The 19,575-nt window shown below is 47.5% G+C and overlaps 1 protein-coding gene across 5 annotated transcripts; it reads left to right on the forward strand.

Annotated features, from left to right (window-relative positions):
- Positions 1 to 19,069, forward strand: SEC11A (SEC11 homolog A, signal peptidase complex subunit; the record flags this gene model as incomplete). Of its 5 annotated transcripts, none has more annotated exons than XM_082322298.1 (9): positions 1 to 115; positions 285 to 394; positions 2,434 to 2,583; positions 5,676 to 5,828; positions 6,339 to 6,458; positions 6,991 to 7,048; positions 7,212 to 16,729; positions 17,869 to 18,330; positions 18,512 to 19,069. In XM_082322298.1, the coding sequence occupies exons 1-7, from the start codon at positions 65 to 67 to the stop codon at positions 7,260 to 7,262; spliced, it is 693 nt and encodes a 230-aa protein (XP_082178424.1). In that variant the 5' UTR covers positions 1 to 64. The 5 variants fall into 5 exon arrangements, with proteins under 5 accessions (XP_082178424.1, XP_082178425.1, XP_082178427.1 ...); XM_082322299.1 differs by having other exon boundaries at positions 5,691 to 5,828; XM_082322300.1 differs by having other exon boundaries at positions 31 to 111.
- Between the last annotated feature and the right edge of the window lie 506 nt (positions 19,070 to 19,575).

A 19,575-nucleotide genomic window follows, 5' to 3' on the forward strand; every position in this document is an offset into this window, starting at 1 on the left:
CAGTGACGAGAGCGGAAGCGGAAGCCGGGCCGGGCGGACGGTGGTGCCGCAGTTGGTGCCGGCGATGCTGTCGCTGGACTTTTTAGACGATGTGCGGCGGATGAATAAGCGGCAGGTGCCGAACCGGGGAGGGGGGGGGGTCGGGTCGGATCGGATCCCGGGGGGGACGGAGCGGAGCGGATCGGGTCGGGTCTGCCGTGCCCTGCCTTGCCCTGCCCCGCTCCGCCTCGCCCCGCCCCGCCCGATCCCAGGCCGCGGAGCCTGACCGACAACCCTCCCCGCAGCTGTACTACCAGGTACTGAACTTCGGCATGATCGTCTCGTCCGCCCTCATGATCTGGAAGGGGCTGATGGTGGTGACGGGCAGCGAGAGCCCCATCGTGGTGGTGCTGAGGTAAATCCCACCGGGAGGGGGGTTAAACGGGGGCTGGTTCAGCGGTAGCGCTCAGGGGTGAGGAGTAAAACCCCACGGGGCGTGGGTAAGGGCTGGAGAACCGGCAGGCCCCGCCGAGGCGGTGCTGGGGCCGCTGAGCCCATCTGGAGCAGGTTTTCCAGAGGGATGGGGCAGCAGGAGGCTCCCGCCCCATCCCTGCTGGGTGAGAGGCTGTGTAAGAATCCGTGCTCTCTGTAACGCTGAGGAACAGCGAGGGAGGAGGAAGTAGGTAAACAAGGCTGGTAGCCTTACATAAAAATAGTATCTCATTCTTCCGCTCCTGCCAACTGGCTGGCTTGTACGTTAGGGAGGTGGTCCTGAGGAAGGACTTCAAAGAAATAAGGCAAGAGCGCAACCCAGGTGTTTCTGGTTCATACCAAACCTCCTGGAGAAATGCTCGGCAGCGTGGGCAAAAGAGACTTGAAAAAGGAAGGCAGTGAAGCAGGGGACCTGGCACAAGTGATGAACCCGTTGCTCGGGCAGATCATCCCTGTGTTAAAGCAATGCTTGTGTCAGAGCTCGTCTTCGCATCGAGGGCTAATGGTACTTCCCATAGTAAAAGCTGTGGTAGCAGAACATCACAGTGCACTGGCACCTCCTGCTGTGCCTGTCCATGTGTCTTGTTGCTGCTACATGAACAGTTGAACTATGTGGTGAGTCTTGGTTAGTGAAAAGGAGGTGGAAGTCTTTGAGATGCCAGCAAATAAGCTCGTATAGTGAAAAAGAGTTGTTGAGGTTTTTTTAAATGGGAACTGGCTTGCTGAAATGCCTGGTGAGCATTATTGTGTGTTACATTCGTTCACTAACTCTTCTTTCGCAGCTGCTTGTTTTTTTTCCCTGGCCTTCTAGTGAGTTGTAACACAGCCAGGAAAAGAGGAGCTGTAGCTGTACCGTTTTATGCATGTGGCTGAAAATAAGGGATATTACTCTGTAATTGGATATGTTTTAGGTGTTGCACGTTGCCTTCGCAGAAGTGCCATGCAGTAAGTACCACCAGTGTTACTCCCATCCTCCTAGTGCCTGGGACAAATTCCTGTGGCTGAAGTTCTCGGGCAGCCTTTGGATGCTGGCGCTGTCAGACACCATGTAGATATTGCATGGGCCTGTTCTGTAGCCACATTGGCCTTTCTGTATATTTCTATGTCAGTGTTAATTACCGCATGCCATTTAACAAAACTCCCACAAAATAAGACTGAGTGGCCCTCCTGTTCCCTCCTGATGGGTCTGTGAAGTCCAAGGGAGCTGTTTCACGCTGTTCCTCCCAGTAAGACAGGGGGCATTAGGTCATGTCCCTTCTTTGGCGATGTGATCTTCTATTTTGAATAGCAGCTTCTGTGCTGTCTTGAGATAAAACACAAATATATGCGATACTTAAAGTTCATAATTTTGTTTTGTACTGCATTATTTATTTGGAATAAAGAAGGTTAAGTATTTTGTAACAATTGCCATTTACAAGACAGGAGAAAAATAACTTGAATAGCAGTGCCTGAAATGAGATCGTTAAGCGAAGCGATGAATCACAATAACAAATTTTTAGCATACCAGTCTGTCTGTTCCAGATGGGAATACAAGATCCTGTATGCTTTCAGTGCTTTGTTCATGAGGATGATCTATCTACCTGTGAAAACTAAAAATAAATGGAATAAAGCTTCCCACCCCTGCAGTGCTGCCAGTGTAGCCCTACCAATGGAGAGTTCAGAAGTCGAGAAGATACTGCTTGTTGTGAGCCTTGTTGTTATTAATAAAGCAGAAGGCTTTTCCCATGTGGTGTGCTTTTAACACCCGCTGCTGGCAGTGCTCTTTTCCCAACAAATCTGAACTGCTTGTAGTGTGGTGGTTGAAAATCTAAATGCAGTACAGGTTAGATGCATGCCTGGTCTTCAAGTGGTTTTCTTAGGAGCTTTTCACTGAGGTTATTGTGAGATTTTTCTTGAAGGACTATAAACTCTGAAACCTGCTTCTGAGTGTTTAAATATTGTTCAATTGCTCTTCTTTTTCAGTGGAAGCATGGAGCCTGCGTTTCACAGAGGAGATCTCCTGTTCCTCACGAACCGAATTGAAGATCCAATCAGAGTGGGAGAAATCGTGGTCTTTAGGATAGAAGGAAGGGAAATTCCTATAGTCCATCGTGTCCTGAAAATTCATGAGAAGTATGTAGAGAATTTGGGGGATTGTACTGCAGATGTTTAGCAAAATTGTATTTTTTCTCATCTCGTTGGGTAAACGAATGCGTGGGACATCAATAACAGATATCCAGGTACTGTAGGAAGAAGTAACGTAGAAGTTTCAGACAGATGAAATGTGCCCTCTTTGGTTTACTTGTAAAGATCATCCAGCAGAATTCACAAGCTGGGGAGCCTGTGCTGGTATCCTGGATTCCCCATGTCACTTAATGTCTCCTGTGCCATCATTTCCATCCCAAGCTGCTACAGAATGTTGCTGTGTTGTCTCCTGTAGGTATGGCTGCATTTGTGTGTGTGAAGTGACTCTTGTTTGTAGAGGATGAACTTATGGAAGAAGGATATTTTGTATGTAGTGTGCATTATTTTAAACCTTGTCCTTATGCTCCTGGTTCCTGCTCTTATGCAGAGGCAGGGTGTTTCTTCTCTGTAGGAAGTGTTACGTTGTTAAATTCAGAGTTTCTACGTGTGCTGTGCTCTCTGTGTACTGTTCATTCTGTGAATGTTTAGCAGGTTGCATGTCTGAAGGAATGAAGCATGGTCAGTCTGGTTTGATTGCTGAACAGGGTTTAGTTTTGCAAGTAAGGCTTCCTCTGCAGCCATGAGCCTTCCTGTTTTGCTGGTCAGGGAAGATGCAACTGTGACTGCTCCAGGCCAGTCTGTGGGGATATGAGCCAGCCCTGTGAGGCGTTTGAGTGAAAATTAAATCTTGAACTGAATCCCTGGTTCTTCAAGCTAGCTCTGAGAGGGCAGCAGTTACGTGGGGTCCCAGCATCTGTTTCTGCTGAGTAAATGCCTGCTGCAATATGAATGAACTGGAGCTATACCAGGGTTCAGAGATCTGTTCCTAGGTTAAGTGAATCACTGGAATTGTATGTAAAGGTGGCATTTGAGGGTTGCTCTGGTCAAGTGAGGTCGATGGGATAGAGGTGGTCCCTTCCCCCAGGCATTCGTAACAGCCAGAGCTGTTGGGACATATAGACCGTTTGTCTGGCCCAATGTCAAGGTCGACCAGCTTTGTGCACATAAATAGTCCATCTGAAATCCTGGCTATGTCCCTTCCATCCCAAAGCATTCTATGATTCTATGAGAGAGTGGCACCTCTCCCACTAGACAGAGCAGATTCTTTGCTGTTCAGATTTATTCTATATCAAAAACATGTAACAATTTAAAAATAAGGTCAGTATACTTGGTAAATTTGATATCTAACATTGCACATGCACTTTTTGTGATGTCTTGGGAACTCTTTTAAGTGAAATGCTACTTTTCTTCTCCTGTGTTGCATGCTAAAGGCCCAATTGGGCTCCGATGCTGCTGCTTGGGCTGACCGTTGAAGATGCAAGAAAGGTCAGGGTCTTCTCTCTCTGCTCTCAGCCAGTGTATGGGAAGGAGGAGCAGAAATGTGCATTCTGTGTGGCAGTTCATCTCCAGGTAGTCCCCACCCTTCTTTTTTTTTGCCTGGCTCTATCTCAACACTAGGTCTTTAGGTATCCAGCGCTTTTTTTTTAAAATGTAACAGACTTAGATTCCGTGAAGTAAAGCCATTCTCCAGTATTTTAGGTTTCAGTTAAATAAAACCACCAAACACAAACCTGATCTTTATATTAGGAAAGATAAAACTGAAAAATATGTACTGTGACCTGAAGCTGGGCACTGAAGGCAGGACTCTGAGCTATCAATTGCTTCTTTTACTAGTTAATGAATATTTTTCTGGTGCCAGTTTGGAATTCAAGAGTATCTTCTGAATGGCCAGTTTCCCACTTCTTCCTGTAGTTATAGACTGAATGAAAACTGTGAAAAGTCTCTGTGAAAGCTGACAGGAGTGTCAAAGTTAGGGAAAACAGAAACCTTGTTCTCCATGATTTTGTGGCAACTCAGCTTCACATCAGTATTGTTTCAGTGAGGAAATGTTTTTTTTTTTTTTACTTGCAAGCTTTTTCTTCTTTCTTTGGAGTGAAATTGCATTCATTCTTTATCACTGAACACAGGCTGCAGTCAAAATTTACTTAGTGGTTTTGGTGCAGGACAGCCAGGCCAGTTTTCATTCACCTTTCAGACAGCAGAGCAACTGTGCTGTGGGCTTGTTGTGCTGGTTCATGATAGAGCATTGCATCTGCTCAATAAGATGGTGCGCTCCTATGCCATCAGTCTTCAGAGCTGAAACTACATTACCTGCACCTTTGGATATCTTAATCTTTTTCTGGGCTATCTGTGAGCTCCTAGAGTGTTTGCTGTTCCTGCACTGTGAGCCAAATGTGCACTGAAGAAAGATCTGTTCTTCCCGCCCCCCCCCCCCCCCCCCTTTTTTTTTTTCTTCCAAGCTTCTCCTGTCAAGTAACATCCATTGGTACTCGGGCATGATGAAAACAGCATGAGCTCTGAAGATCTTCTGCATGCTTTCACGAGTTGTATTTGATCTGTTGTGTCTGTGAGCAAGCCGACAGAATCAGGCAACAAGAACGCTCTTGCTCAGCATCTGCCTTCAGATGCCACAGGCAGAGTGGCCGGCCGATCCCTGAGTATTGGCAGAAACTGCTGCTTAGAAGCAAGCATTGCTGGCTGTCCAGCAAGCTGAATGGAAATGACTGGGGAAGGGTGCATAACATGGTGTATAAAGCTAGAGCATAGCAGCAGCTTTTTCCAGGTCAAAGCAAAGGTTCATCTGCTCCAGGATTGTGTTTCTGACCCGCCAACTAATTCACCTCAGGACAAACTAAAGGCTAGAGAGAGTGCGTAGCAATAATTTCTCTGCTTTCTGCAAATTACGATTTCGGGCACAAAGTGACAGTTCTGTATTAATAGCCCCCTTTTCTTTTTTACATGGAGTACCTGGTCACTTTTTGAATTGATATAATATTTTGGCATCCAAAATACCCTTCCAGAGAGACATGAATTGGTTTGCACTGTGTTAGTTAAGCATAGCACCTTCTTTGGCTTATTTTAACCTGTTACCTCTGAGTTTTGTTTGATGCCCTCTAGGTCTTGTGTCAGAAGAGGCAGTGAAAAACTGATTGTTGCTGTCTGTGTCACTTGTATTGGACTACCGTCATATCTCCCATCAGTTCTGTCTTTTCCAGGCTGAAGAGTCCTGGTCTGTTGTTTCTTGTATGGAAGTGGTTCCAGACCTTGTTATCCATTTCTGAACCTTTGCCAGTTCTTCTCTCCATTTCAAAAAAGGATGTAGGGGGTTCAGAACTGCACAGAGCATTCAAGATGTAGGCACATCGTGAGTTCATGCAGTATCGTAATGGTATTGTTTGTTTTGTTCTGTCCCCCTTTCCTAATAATTTCTAAGTTTCAGCTTGCTTCTGACCACTACTGAGTAGAACCGTATGTTGTAGCCCCAAAGTCTTATTTTGGGTGGTAGTATAGAGCCCAGAACCCAACACTTATATATGAAGCAAGAGAAGCATCAACATGAGAGAGGTCAAAAGCAAAGAGGCAATAGCTGCACCATCGCTAGAAATGGCTCATCCTGCTGGTTCTGTTCTTAAACTCTGCTGGAAAGCTTGGCTGGGGCCAGAATTCATTCTTTCGTTGGCAGTTTTTTTTCTAAACAGTCTGCTTTCCGCTGCATTTGACAGAGTTTCCCTTTTTCATCCTGCTTGAACATGTAGGACATGATTGCTTCTAGTATCTTTGTGTTAGTCTCTACGCGCTTGTTCTAGAACAGCTTTTAATAAGTGCTTTTTCTCTGACTTACCTGCACATCTTGTCTTTGCTAGGCAAAATGGTGACATCAAATTTTTGACAAAGGGTGACAATAACGCCGTTGATGACAGAGGGCTGTACAAACGAGGGCAGCACTGGTTGGAGAAAAAGGATGTAGTAGGACGAGCGAGAGGGTAAGTGAAGTTGAAAAAGATGTGGCTTTTTACACTGCCCTTCCCCCTCAATGCCATCTGTTAATCCCCCTCTCCTCTTGAACTCTCCCTGCTGGGTTTTTGTGACTTGCCTGAAAGCATTTCGAAAGGTACTGTGGAGAGTTAAAAAACAAAGGTAGTTCAGTTCTTAGCTTAAGTGAAGGTATCAAGCTGTGAGCTGCATCTTGAGATTTTGATGCTGGATGGACACCGATGCAAAGGCAGTGCACGCTCAGGCACGATCAGAATTTTCATAGAAATTATTCTGCAAGGCACAGTCTTTGCAGGCAAGCTAGATCTGAACAAGGCAGAGGCTAAAACACCCTCAGGTGCTGGTTGTCACTTGGCCCCCACTGCCATGGCTTCCCTGCTCGGGAGGAAGAAGTCCCAAGCTTGTTGACCATAGCCCTCAGTGGGTTTGAGTGGCTCTTCCTTTGTACGAGTACCAGGGCAGTGCTTCTCCCCTATGCACTCTTGAATACTGTTTGTTTTAATAAAACCTTTATTCTCGTAGATTTGTGCCCTATATTGGAATAGTGACTATCTTAATGAATGATTATCCAAAATTTAAGGTAAGAGCTCTTTCATTTTCTGCCTGCTTCTCCCACCCTAGCTAAAATTACTTCATGAGAGCTTTACGCACAGGCTGAACCATTTGCCCTGTGTGTTTGCTGCTGTTAACTGCATCTTTAGATGTAAATGTGCACTCTTCTGTTTCTCTTCTTTCTTTTACAGTATGCAGTCCTCTTTTTACTGGGTTTATTTGTGCTGGTCCATCGAGAGTAGCCTCTTGCACTGAAGTACGAGGTGAAGGTGCCATGGATTTTTTAGATGAACATTTTAAGTAGATGGTGGTCCAATGTGCCAGGAGGAAGAAGAAAACATGCATTTCAAAGCTTCTTGCCAGTTTGGGTTTGTTTTGTTTTTTACTGCGTAAGGGCGAATGTTTGTCACAGTATTTCCAATGGTTTGTCACATTTTAGCATTTTTAGTGAGTTTTTGTATTAAAAATTTAAGCCAAGCTGTTCAGTGTTTGTACTTTGAAGCTGAGCTTCCTCTCAAAGTGCCTACAGGACTGTGTCCTCTAAGTCTGTGCCTCTGCTGGGTAAGCGTGACCTCTCCCTGTGCTGACTGAACTGTCAGACGGTGAGCTGTGGAGGTGGTGTTTTTTCCAATTCAGAACTGGAATAAAGATTTTGCATCTCGCCCAGTATGAGCCCTGCCACATTCTTCGTTATTGCCCTGAGTGCAGCCTCGTTGCCCTGCGGAGGTACCTGGGCTTTGTCGTTGCAGACTGACTCCTAGACCCTACCAAACTAACTTGTCCTGTCTTTACAGAACAATAGCAGCTGCTCCTCTCATTTCTTTTTGGAGAGTAAGCAGTCCTGAGCTGTAGATCCGTTCAATATTTCTATGTTTCTGTAAATCACACTGAGATAATCTACTTAAAGACTGCAAGGCGTTTTGGGCAGAAGATGGCAAAGGATTACTTCGTGCATAAGCTGTCCTTGCAGCATTAGGTAACAGAAGAATTGAGATGGGAGGTACCATAGCTGTTTGGTAGGGACGATTTAGTAGGATGCAATAGTAAAATTGTCTTAGTTTTGGAAATGGATTTTAGGTCTCTAATGATCCCTGCAGCTGGCCATGTCTTAAAGCTCACCTGAAAGCTACAGAAAGGCTGAGCGCCCGGTGCCCTGGGGTCTGAAAGAAGAAACCACTTGTCACCATGTGCAACAGCTTTTTTTCTAGGCTTCTCATTCAGGATAGTGAACCTGCTTGTGTAGATGGGGTGTCAGAGGAGAGCGCAAGGAAGAGGTACAAGGCGGAGACTCTGTAGTTACCAGCTTCAATATAAATTTGTTCTGCCTGCACTGAGTGATTGACCATTGTAACTCGCCTCCATGGTGTCTATGCTGACTCATGAAAACATTTTACTTCCCCTTCGCTAGGGCAGGTCTTCCCAAGAGCAGGCAGTGGGAGCACGGTGCCATTGCTATCTCTGTCCAAGGCTGGCTGACCCTTCTGCAGTTTGCTTACCGGTTGTCTTGCTAGGACAGCTTCCCCCTGGCACTGGAAGCCTGTCTCCTCCCCATCTTATGCTTTCCCTGGGTTAACAGCTCTCTCAAATCTTGCAAAATCTACAGACAGTGCAAAGCTACTGTGTGTTACTTCAAGTGCATCTCACCACATCCTCTATTCTCCCTTCTTCATGACTGCTCCAAGATTCTACAGTAACGGGGATCATTAAAGATGATTACTGCTGCCACGCACATGGCTCGTGTAGGGTAAAAGCAGTCAGGAAAGGCAAGGATAAAACCCAATGGCGTGTTTATGGTCTGTTTTCAGTTTCTTGCATATGTACCTCATTAGGCTCATCAGGCCTGTCCTGTCTAAGGAGGTGAGTCCCGTTAAGTCCATGGGACCATTTTGCTTAATGCTTGGTAGCTGGGCTGACCTGTGGTATCCCAACACAAGTTGGTTTAACGGGGTGGTTTGTTCCCTGGGTAGGATGAAGCAAAAAAATCACCTTATGTTTGGGACACTGCAAAGAGTCTATGAACATGTCCAGCTCCTAAGCACTGAGCCTTTGGCCTGTGCCTCTTTGAGTAGTCATAACTTGGTGATAAAAAATGGTAATAAAATCCATATCTCCCACTACCAGTTCTGGAGCCCTTGAGAAGAGAATCTGGATACAGAGTTTCTCCAAAATGCTTGAGTCACAGATGGGATGTTTTGTCAAAAGCCAAACCCGGGCAGCAGTGAGGGAACACAAAATCTCTCTTTGAGAGCTGCCATCACCATGGAGCACCTTCCTGAGGACTTGGAGCAGCATTTCTGCCTTTGCAGGTTGCACTGAGGCTGAGTCTCTGTTCCCTGCTCTGCCTTTAGCTTAAACTGTTTTTGTGCATAAATCGGTTTTTAACTTGGGCTTACATAAAAGACTGAGCTGAGCTCTTCTGAAATCTGCTAATCAACACCTCCCAGTGAAAACTTGCTGAAAGTGCTGCTGTTGCTGTTCTCTGAGTCCTCTCGCTTTCACACCTTTTGCAAAAATCTGAGCATGCAGAAGCAGTTAGGTTACTGTCACTGAGTTAATTTAACAAAAAAGGCTAAAATACAAAGGATTTATGATTGCAGAGCAAGGATTAGCTCTTAAAGAGCATCTACTGAAACCCCAGTTCTGAGAGAAAAGAAATGGTCATTTTGAGGTGTTAGGAAATAATAACGTACCCCTCTGCTTGTGGCAGGATTACCCTGCTGGCGTTGCTGGTTACTGGCAGCAGGTGTCAGCAGTCAGTGCGGCTGAGGACACATACTTGTTGCCAATGTGGGTGCAAACCCACGCTTGGGCACTTGCAGGAAGGTGTGCCTTTCCCAGCCTTGCTCTCGCATTATGCCATGTGAAGTAATTGAGCAGGAGGCACTTAAAAAATGCAGGGTGGCTGCGGTAAAGGGTGGGATGAGCCCAGCTTCAGTGGGTTGCTCTCTTCTGGGTTTGCAGACGCTTTAGGAACAGAAAAAATTGCCCTAAATCAGGGGCTGTGATGTGAGATTTGGGAATTCATCTCTATGGCCCATGTTCTGCCTATTTTCAGCTCAGTGTAGCTGAGAACATGGTTCTGTGTTATCTGCAGTCGTGAAATGAGGTGTTGGCTCTAATTAAAGTGAGGATAAATAAGCAGCTAATCCACTCACAGCTTGAACACCCACCAGCTCCCACACTGCCTCCCACGTCACCTCCCGCATCCCTGTAACGCCTTTCCTGCCACAGTGGGAAGAGAGAGTAGCGGGACGAGCCTGCACAAGCTGGAAACTGAGAACATGGGGGCAGGATGACGAAGAGTTGTTGCTGGCTCCATCCCTGCCAGACTTATTCTGCTTTGCTGAGCAGAAAAGCTACAGAGCATGCAGGATCTCTGGTTCAGCTGGGTGCTAATGCTGAAATGTTTGGCGGGCACTGCTGTGCTCCCGCAGAGTCAGGGGGTTTGCTGTTAGAACTTGATGTGTCTTTGGTTTTTATTTCATTTTTATTCTTTTTTTAAAGGTGAAGCTGTCTGGCCAGGTCCAGCAAAGCCTTTGAGACTTAAGGCTTAGAAAAGATGGAGAACTTTGTGTCACAACAGGAATGGGATTTGCTTGTAAAGTATGTGGGTGTTGAAAGGTCTGGTTTATAAAGGCAAAAAAAAAAGAAAAAAATCTGCCAGGGCTAAGATTGCTTCTGTCTCTGTTGTGGTTACAGCCAAACAGAGTAGGTTTTCTGGTGGGCAATTTCATTGCTTAATTACTGTTCAATCACATCCGCAGTTCAGGGCACAGATTCCTTCATGGGAAGGAGCTGTTCCACAGAGCAAAGCAATGCTGGGTTATTTCTGATCGTTGCTAGAATTTTGTTGGGTGACTTTTTTTTCACATTGAAGCTAAATGAATAAGCGAAAGCATGATGGATGGGAGGTGAGCTATGAAGAGTAATGTGCTGAAAGTTGAAGCTCCTTGAGACAAAGGCTGTCTTTGTATGTTTATGATGCTTGAACGCATGGTTGTCGGTTAAACAGTAATAAGCATTACACTGTTTCATCCAGTTCTGTCACTGCTTATTGCTTAGCAGGGGTTTCAAGGGCTTGGATTTGTAAGATGATCGGTTGCATGCTTCCTCTAACGAGACCGGGTAATCTCATGGTGGTTTTCCTGCCCTTAAAATCAGAGCAGGTCAACCTTAATTTTTCCGAGGAGAATCTGCAAGATGAAGTCTTGTCTGTGTGTGGACAAGACCACTTCCTGCTGGAGAAATGCATGAATGCAAACCCAGGGCACAGCTCCCAGAACAGGCGAAGCTCGTTGGCCAAAAGAAGGAGAGGAGAGGTGGCTTAGGCAGAGCATGTCACTTGGGGATGGCTCCTGTACTGGAGCAGGGGAAATGCAAAGCAGATGTTTACATACCAAGGCTGAAGACCCACATGTTGTCAGTGACACAGAGGCTGAATCAGGTGAGGAGTGTCCTGGTTCCTGTCCTCAGACTGCAAGGTGTGCCTGGGGGTGATGCCAGAAAGGCACAGCCTTCGCAGTTCCCATCAGTGTCAGCAGCTCCTGGTGGTAGTTGATGTGTAGTAGATGACTGGTCTGACTGTCTCATTGCTGGCTGCTAGGAAAAGAGAAATAGTACCTACATTGCATTTTGAGCCAATTTAACAGCTTCCTGCCCCTTTTACCTTCTCCCTTCCCTTGCAATACTTCCATCCCTTTGTCATCTGCACCCGGCCACTTCAGCTTGCTCACCCATCAGAGAGCAGCAGGTCTCTGCAGAGATAATTCCACCAGCCTGATACATGCTGGAGTCAGCACGTGGGAAGGGACAAGGTGGCTTTCCTGGTGGATCTGCCTTGTTGGATCTACCTAGCCATAACCAGGTGGATTCCCTGCTGGTGGGTAGTCTGCCCAGCCATGAGGAGCCCCTCTTCATGGTAGCAGCTTTTCTGCTGCTGCGTGCTTGTCCCTGCTTACCCCTCAATTTCTGTAAAAAAACACCAGCTCCTTCACACATAGTCCTGCTTCCCTGTGGAGCAAGGCCTGCCTACGTGCCAGGTCCTGCTGGCTGAGCACATCATGTGTTAAACCTGTTCCTGCTCATGGGGCAACTCATACACTTGTTCAATTCTAGCAGGTCCTTTGAATGCTTGATCTAGCAGAGCTCCCCAAACCTTGGGGGAAATCAAGTATCTCTACAGAGAAGAGCAGCCTAATTGGGGATGGACTAGAAAGGCACCCTCTGTGATCCAGGATGGAGCAGACACGCTCTCTGTCTCTTGCTCTCTCTCTCCAGTTCCTCATCTCTTGACTTTTTTTGCTCCTTCTCTTTAAAAATTTAAAAACAATTCCTGGGGCGCTCTCTGCTGACCATCTTGCTATCACCTTTCCTCTCCAATCTCTCCTTCCCCTGTAGAAACTAACCTTGCGGGGTTTCAGTTTCCAGAGAGACAGAAGTAAAATTAATGTGGAGAAAATGAACTTCAATATAATTTCTCTGAACCTCAATTCACTCAAGCTGGGATGTCAGATTTCTGCCATGGTTGGGACACTTCTAAGCTAGGCCTGGATTTGCCTGCAAGAAAACAAGATTTTGTTCTCTAAGTCTTCTTGCAGAGCAGTTATTTGTATCGTGTCCAGCGGGCATGGAGTGAGTGGGAAACCTCAGAGAAAACCACAACTCATTTACGGCTTAAATGAAAATTGAAAAAGAGTTGAAAACAAGATGTGTGAGATTTCAAATTTTATCTTTTATAAACAACAGTTGTCGCCTGTGGACGAATGAATGTAACAGAGGGATTTAATCTTTGTAAACAAGAGAAAAATGCATCAAAATAGACCCTCAGGCATATGGCAGGACTTTAAATTTGACCTGGCTTTGGAGAAGCAGTGAAGAAGAGGCTGAAACAACTTAACCACTACTGAGAGTTTTATTGGCACCAGGAGCTCTGTGAAAGAGACAAATAGGGGGATTTGAGACCTTTGCCCTTTGTATTTGTTTTTTATTAGAACCATCGGTTTTGGGCATGCATTTGCCTCCCCAGGTAGATATTTGTAGGGTCTGGGAGTGCCTGGACTGTGTTTCTGGAGCAATCCAGCTCGGAGTTTCTCCCAGGCCAGACTGGCCACCTCTCTGGGAGATGCATTAGTCAATGCCAAGGTATCAAAGCATAATTCAATGGAGAAGAAACAAAATGGATCTTGCTTTAAACTCTATGAACCATGGTATTTCCAGGCTGGTCTGTTATGTTTGTTCATTATTAGCTCAGCATTAGCAAGGCCCTCCTAGCTGTGCAGTTTTTAGATACATTTATTTTGCATAGTTATGGAAAGGTCTCCTTTCTTTCCCTCGTGAAATTTTGCTTCGTTTTTAGGTACATTTGGAGGATGCTAGGAGTGCCTGTTTCACAGGTCTGTTACTACTCATATTAGCCCAACACAGACAAGAGTTTCTCTTTGATAAGGAACAGGGCACCCCAGATGTCCTGTGCTGCCATCAGCCCCTGGACACCAGCAGTGGAAGAACCTGCAGAAGAGATCACTAACCAAGAGAACAGCAACGAACCTGCAGGCCTGGGTGGAGCTGCCCACGGGCTCTGAAGGGACGCAAACCTGAAAGCGTTGAGGTATTTGCCGTGGTGAGCACCTGTTCTGTCAAACCCACCATGGCACCCAGGGACAGAACGGTGGCTGAGGTGGAGATGCAGGGATCTGTAGGCTATAAACCAGATTTGTGGACTGGAAAAGGGCAGGGCTGCTTTAAAGAGTAGACTTGGAGCTCGTTGAAGGAGTTAGTTAGGAGGTGTATGGGCAAGGCAAGCCCACTGGGATCATCCACCTGAATTTCCCAAAGGCATTTGGCAGGGTCCCTCAGCAAAGGCTCTAAAGAAAGGAATCAGCCCTGGAATAGGAGGTGAGGTCATACAGGGAGAAATCATTTGCTAAAAGGTAAGGAACAAAAGGTAGGAGGCAACAATCTCTCTAGCAGAAAACACCAGGAACCTGTGCAGGGACTGCATTCAGCATATTCAAAAATTATCTGCAAAAGCAGGCAAATAGTGAAGTTTGCTGCTGATGCAAAGGGTTGTGTGGATGAAGGCCAACTGTGGAAAGAGACTAGGCAATAAAAAAGATGAAATTCAAATGTACATAAATATAAAATGGTGCACAGGGGGAAAAAACAATTTAAACTCTATGTATAAAACAACGGGTTCCAAGTTAAATGTTACCATCTGGAACGTTGGGGTTGTAACAGCTTGTGCTATGAAAATGTCAGTTCAGTGGTCAGTAGCCATCGAGAAAATAAATCGTGTGCACGAATTGCTAGGAGAAAACAGAGTGTAAAACAGACAATAACTGTTTCCTCCAACTGGTGTCATTGAGGGAAACCAATTGTGCAAGCTAAGCTTCCCTGGAGCTTTGAGGCTGCTTTGGGTGAGAAGGGACCATTCCTGGTGGGTGTGGATCTGTGCAGGGCTGTGGAGAGGTGGCTGCAGGCTGCTCTCACCCAGCCCCAGAGGGTTAATCCCACTGGAGAGGGGGCGGTTAGCTCTGTGCATGCTCTGCCTCGAGGATGTAACCATCTATCAGAAGCCCAGCATTTGCTGAGTCACCTCTGTCCTTCCCTGGCTCCATTGCAAGGCCCTTGCAGGAAGCTGGTGGCCAACAGGCTGATCTCCTGCACCACCTGCGGAAGCTGGTGCAGTGACCTTTGCCAGCAAAATAAATTTCTAAAATAGAATTTGTAATGCCTTTTTTGATATATAAGCTGAGAAGATTCCTTTGGTGGCTGGTAACAATTGGGAAAATGAACCTCTGCTGAGCTGGAGAGAACAAGCAGTGGAAGAGCACTGCAGTGACAATTCCTGCCCTGAATGCTCGAGGTCTCAGCAGGCTCCAGACCAAAGCTATCACATCAGCAGGCTCCAGCCTCCTCTGCTACCAAGTGCTGGCTCCCCCATTGCTTGGCAGACACGTGTGCAGGTGCTGGGGGGCCCAGCTCTGCACGCCAAAGTTGGAGGGAGGCAGAAAATCTATCCCAAACTCTGCCAGGCTGGTGACTGGGGATTGGAGTTCAGGTTTTGGTGTCTCTTACAGGCAGATCCCGGGTGCCAGTTATTTTTCCCAAATTAAGAACAACATCACCTCTTTGCGAAGAAGATACAGACTAAAAAATCCAGAGAAAACCTGGTCTCCATTTGTAAGCAAGGCCGCTTTTGTTGCAGCCACCTCTCAGGCTGCATTTTTTCAGGCTCAGGGTGACAAGGGAGGTGGAAGCCCTCTTGCCTTCAGGAATGGAGGAGTTTGGCCACAGTGTGATCAGCCTGCTCCGGCCCCATACAGCCGAGCTGCAGTCCTTATTCCCAGGTGCAGTAAAACACTCTATGGATGGGCTCCACTTGTCAAGCATCCATGCCATGTTCATCAGAAAACTCACTTGGCTGTAATCACGCCACTGAAGAGGGTGAGCCATGCTGAGCCTCCTGCCCAGGATCTATCTGTTGGTGTCTGGGGCTAGTTTTCAACAAGACTGCTGCAGAGGATGAGATCGGTGTTCTCAAAGCCCTGCCTGGATTACAGCTGTGCAGTTTCCTTTAGCACCGACACTACTGGTCAGCGAGCGGTGAGCTCGGGTCCCTTTCATGAGTTGTTTTCCATAAGAACTCCACTGGCTGCCCTGAATCATGCTCCCACTTCCAGCCTCCACCAAGTCCCTGAGCAGCTATTCTATTGCTCTTCCCAGGCTTGAAATCAGGGTTATGGGCTCACATCTCCCACACATGCCCAATCTGGCCAAGCCTCAGTACTCAGCAATTAATCCAGGGTCCCCTCATTTTCCAAGCATTTGTTTACACCGCAACAGGGCAGGAACTCCCTGATTTCCTTTTCCCAGCCTTTCCCAGTCCTGCCTTGCAGTCCCTCATGGGTACCACTGGGATCAGAAATACCTGTTCCTCCTCTCCCACCCTGAGCGAGGTAACGCCTGCAGCCACCAGCTGAAGAGGAAAGATGTATATCAGTTCAGTTGTGTATATAGTTAAAATCAGATCAGCACAAAAGCCTTCGCCCTATTTGAAATACTGTGCTCTTTCCCACTGCTCAGTCCCTGTCCCTGGGGCTGCCTGCCCCTCTCAGTTAATCTCCTAGGAGCACTGTGCTGCCCTGAAGGTCACGCTTTGGTAGGTGCTGTAATCGCTCGGGGCTCTTTTCTCTGCCCTCTCTGTAATTGGTATCATTTTATCCCTGGCTTCATCCCCCGTAATCCTGCAGGTAACCCCTTGTCTTGCTCTTCCCTGCCTCTGGCTGCTGGTGTGCAGGGACGCAGTGGCTATAGCAAGCGCCAGGCCAGACCCAGTCCTGCTGGGCCACCAGGCAGAGTTTGGACCCTGACACAGGCAGAGGTTTCCGCCCCCCGCCAGCACACTGCAGCTGCCTGAGTGAAGCCCTGGCATTTCTGGGGGAAAACCAGTGGAAAAATCACTTCCACATGCAGTGGAACCAGCAGCTCCAAAGCACCCATGGAGGAATGCAGCTCAGCTTCCCAGATAACGCCTCTTTCCCAGTGTGAGGAGAAACCAGACTCATCTGTGCTGGTGCTGAGCAGTACCAGACTCTTCCTTCAAATCCAGCACCCTCTCTGGACCTCACCTCCTCCTCCTCCTCCTGCCCTGACTACATCCCAAGCCTTCTCCAGACGTCCCAAATTTCCAGCACTTTTGCAACCACAGGTGAATTTAAGACTGTTTTGACAAAAAAGCTTGAGATTATGTCAGTCTGTTCCAAGCTGTGTTTTGTCAGTATGTAGTGACAGTGCAGGACGTTGGAAGAGGGACACAGGCTGCAAGAGGAAATAGATAAGCGGGGTGTGTGTGTGTGTGTGTGCAGCCGGAGCACCAGCTGCAGCAGCAGCAGCCCTGCAAGTACTCCTGCCTTCCCCAGAATGTAGTGGTGCAGATGGGGCAGTGCAGATCAGCCATGATGTTCCTCCTCTCACACCCTGACTGAGATAATGTGTGCAGCCTGAGGTCTCCAACTGAAAAAGAGAAAAGATCTGTGTCAGTTCTGGTTGTGTGTCTAGTTCAAAATCAGATCAGGGTGGGATCATGGGCATCATCCCAGGCAGCCCAATCAAACATTGGTGAAACCTTCCTGCAAGGCTTGTGAGGACTGACAGGGGACATCAGAGCCAAAGTGGTGGTCACAGCCGCCTAGCACCACCAGGGCAGAGGGCCTCAGGGCTCCTCTCTGCTGACTTGATGGAGGAGATGAAGTTGCCACGATGTGAGCATGAGGGTCAGGGCTGCGGTGCTGTAAATACCACATCCATGGGGGGCATCGTATTCATGCACCCCACGCAGTGCATTGGGAGAGCCTAAAAGGGCCATTTCCTGCAAAGGCGAGCGGAGACATGGGCCCAGCACTGCCCTGCTCAGCAATACTCCTGCTGAACACAGTCAGGAAAGGAGCGTGGTGAGAAAGCGGAGCCAGGTTCCCTCTTGAAGCCCAGGACCTCCAGCACACGTAGACACAAGGCTAGCAGACACAGCCACCTCCCTGATGGGTGGTGGACCAACTAGAAGGTTACATCTCCTAGTCGGCCATCAGCTTGGCACACCTCCCAGACAGTAAGGGAGCACATGCTGACCAGCCAGCTGGCCACCCATGGGGACGGATGCACGGTTTGGAAGGATAAATGTCTAAAGCAGGAGTACTTTTTAGTTTTTTTCCTCCCTGTAACATTAGAGCTGTGTTTGCAGTTCAGACTCTAACCCCCTGCTGTTGAAAAGGAACACATCACCTCTAGTCCTTTTCTTTAGAACAGTGGTAAATGCTGAGAAGGGCATTGCTAATAAATCCTCCCTTCCAGTTTCCAGGAGAATTGGGTCATCTCAGGCACTTCCTCCCCCACCAGCCAGCACTTCCTTGCAAAGTCATAGAGCTGCATATTTGGCAGAAGCTGTCAGGGCCCTGAGGACACTAACAGGCCTTAATGGGTCTCACCTGGGGCCTCCACCCTCCACCCCCACGGGCCCAGGAACCCATTTAAGCTCAGCCCTGGACCTTTAGTTGTTCCTTGATCTACGCTGTAGAGGCAGTGGTGTCCATCTGAGCAGTGCCTAGCTACAGACTGACTTCTTGACCTGTTCTTGGACCTGCCTCACCACTATGGATGTGTCCAGAATGTGCCTGACCCTGGTTACCCTCGCCAGACCTCATCCTGACCTGCAGCTTGTGCTGGGAGCTGCCTCATCACCATGAATGTGACTGATGATTGGGACTCTCTCTCAACCTAGTGACCATCTCTGAGTCTGTGCTGCTTGCCTCTCAGGTACTGTGGCTGGTGAGAGGGCTGCATTGCTGGCCACCTGATCCTGGTTGGCCCCTAACCCTTCAGATCTTCTGCTTCCTGACAGCAGTCTGTGTATATGACACAAAATGGAGATAATTCAAAGCCCAGCATGCTGGGTGAGATTTCTGAACACTTACTCGTCTTTTCTTTACCATTTCAGGCACACAGGTTTGTCCTGCAGCTGTACAACCCCTGAGAGCACTCCTGTATAAATGTGGGACCTGGGGAAGCCTGTAAGCCCCTGTGGCCTGCAGGCAGGTGACAAGAAGAAACAGAGCACAACCTGTGTCTCAGGGCCCTCTGATCAAATGTTTCCAGTTTTACATGGTGTCCTGGTTTCAGCTGGGATAGAGTTAATTTTCTTCCTAGTAGCTGGTATAGTGCTGTGTTTTGTATTTAGGATGAGAATAATGTTGATAACACACTGATGTTTTGGTCATTGCTGAGTAGTGTTTATACTAGTCAAGGACTTTTCAGCTTTCCATGCTCTGCCAGGTGCACAAGAAGCTGGGAGGAAGCACAGCTGACCCAGACTGGCCAAAAGGCTATTCAACACCATATGATGTCATGATCAGCAATAAAAAGCTGGGGGAGAAGAAGGAAGACAGGGACATTCAGGGTGGCAGCATTTGTCTTCCCAAGTAACCATTACATATGATGGAGCCCTGCTTTCCTGGAGATGGCTGAACACCTGCCTGCTGATGGGAAGTAGTGAATGAATTCCTTGCTTTGCTTTGCTTGTGTGCATGGCTTTTGCTTTACCTATTAAACTGTCTTTATCTTAACCCATGAAGTTTCTCACTTTTACTCTTCTGATTCTCTCCCCCATCCTGGTGGGGGGAGTGAGTGAGAGGCTGTGTGGCACTTAATTGCGGGCTGGGGTTAAACCATGACACATGGACTTCACTTTACTTGAGCCATAGCCATGTCCCAGGCTCTCATTATCTCTGTCTATGGCATGGCTGGGCACAGCTCCATCCATGCTGTTGCTGGGCATGCATAGCTCCCATTAATGGAAATGGAGGAACTGATGTTCATTTACTGGGAATGTGATGATCAGTGGCAGGTCTGGGTGTAATAATCAGGAAATAGTGGTCTGCAAGATCCTGAAGGGAGTGGAAAAGGTGAGTAGTGATATACAGACTCTGGACTTCACCCTATTCAGGGATCCCATGGGAGGCAGCTCTGAAGGGTGAAGATGCTCAGCAGAGCTGGCAGGTCTTT

Source organism: Platalea leucorodia (genome assembly GCF_965183815.1).
Source record: "Platalea leucorodia genome assembly, chromosome: 9".
Taxonomy (NCBI): domain Eukaryota; kingdom Metazoa; phylum Chordata; class Aves; order Pelecaniformes; family Threskiornithidae; genus Platalea; species Platalea leucorodia.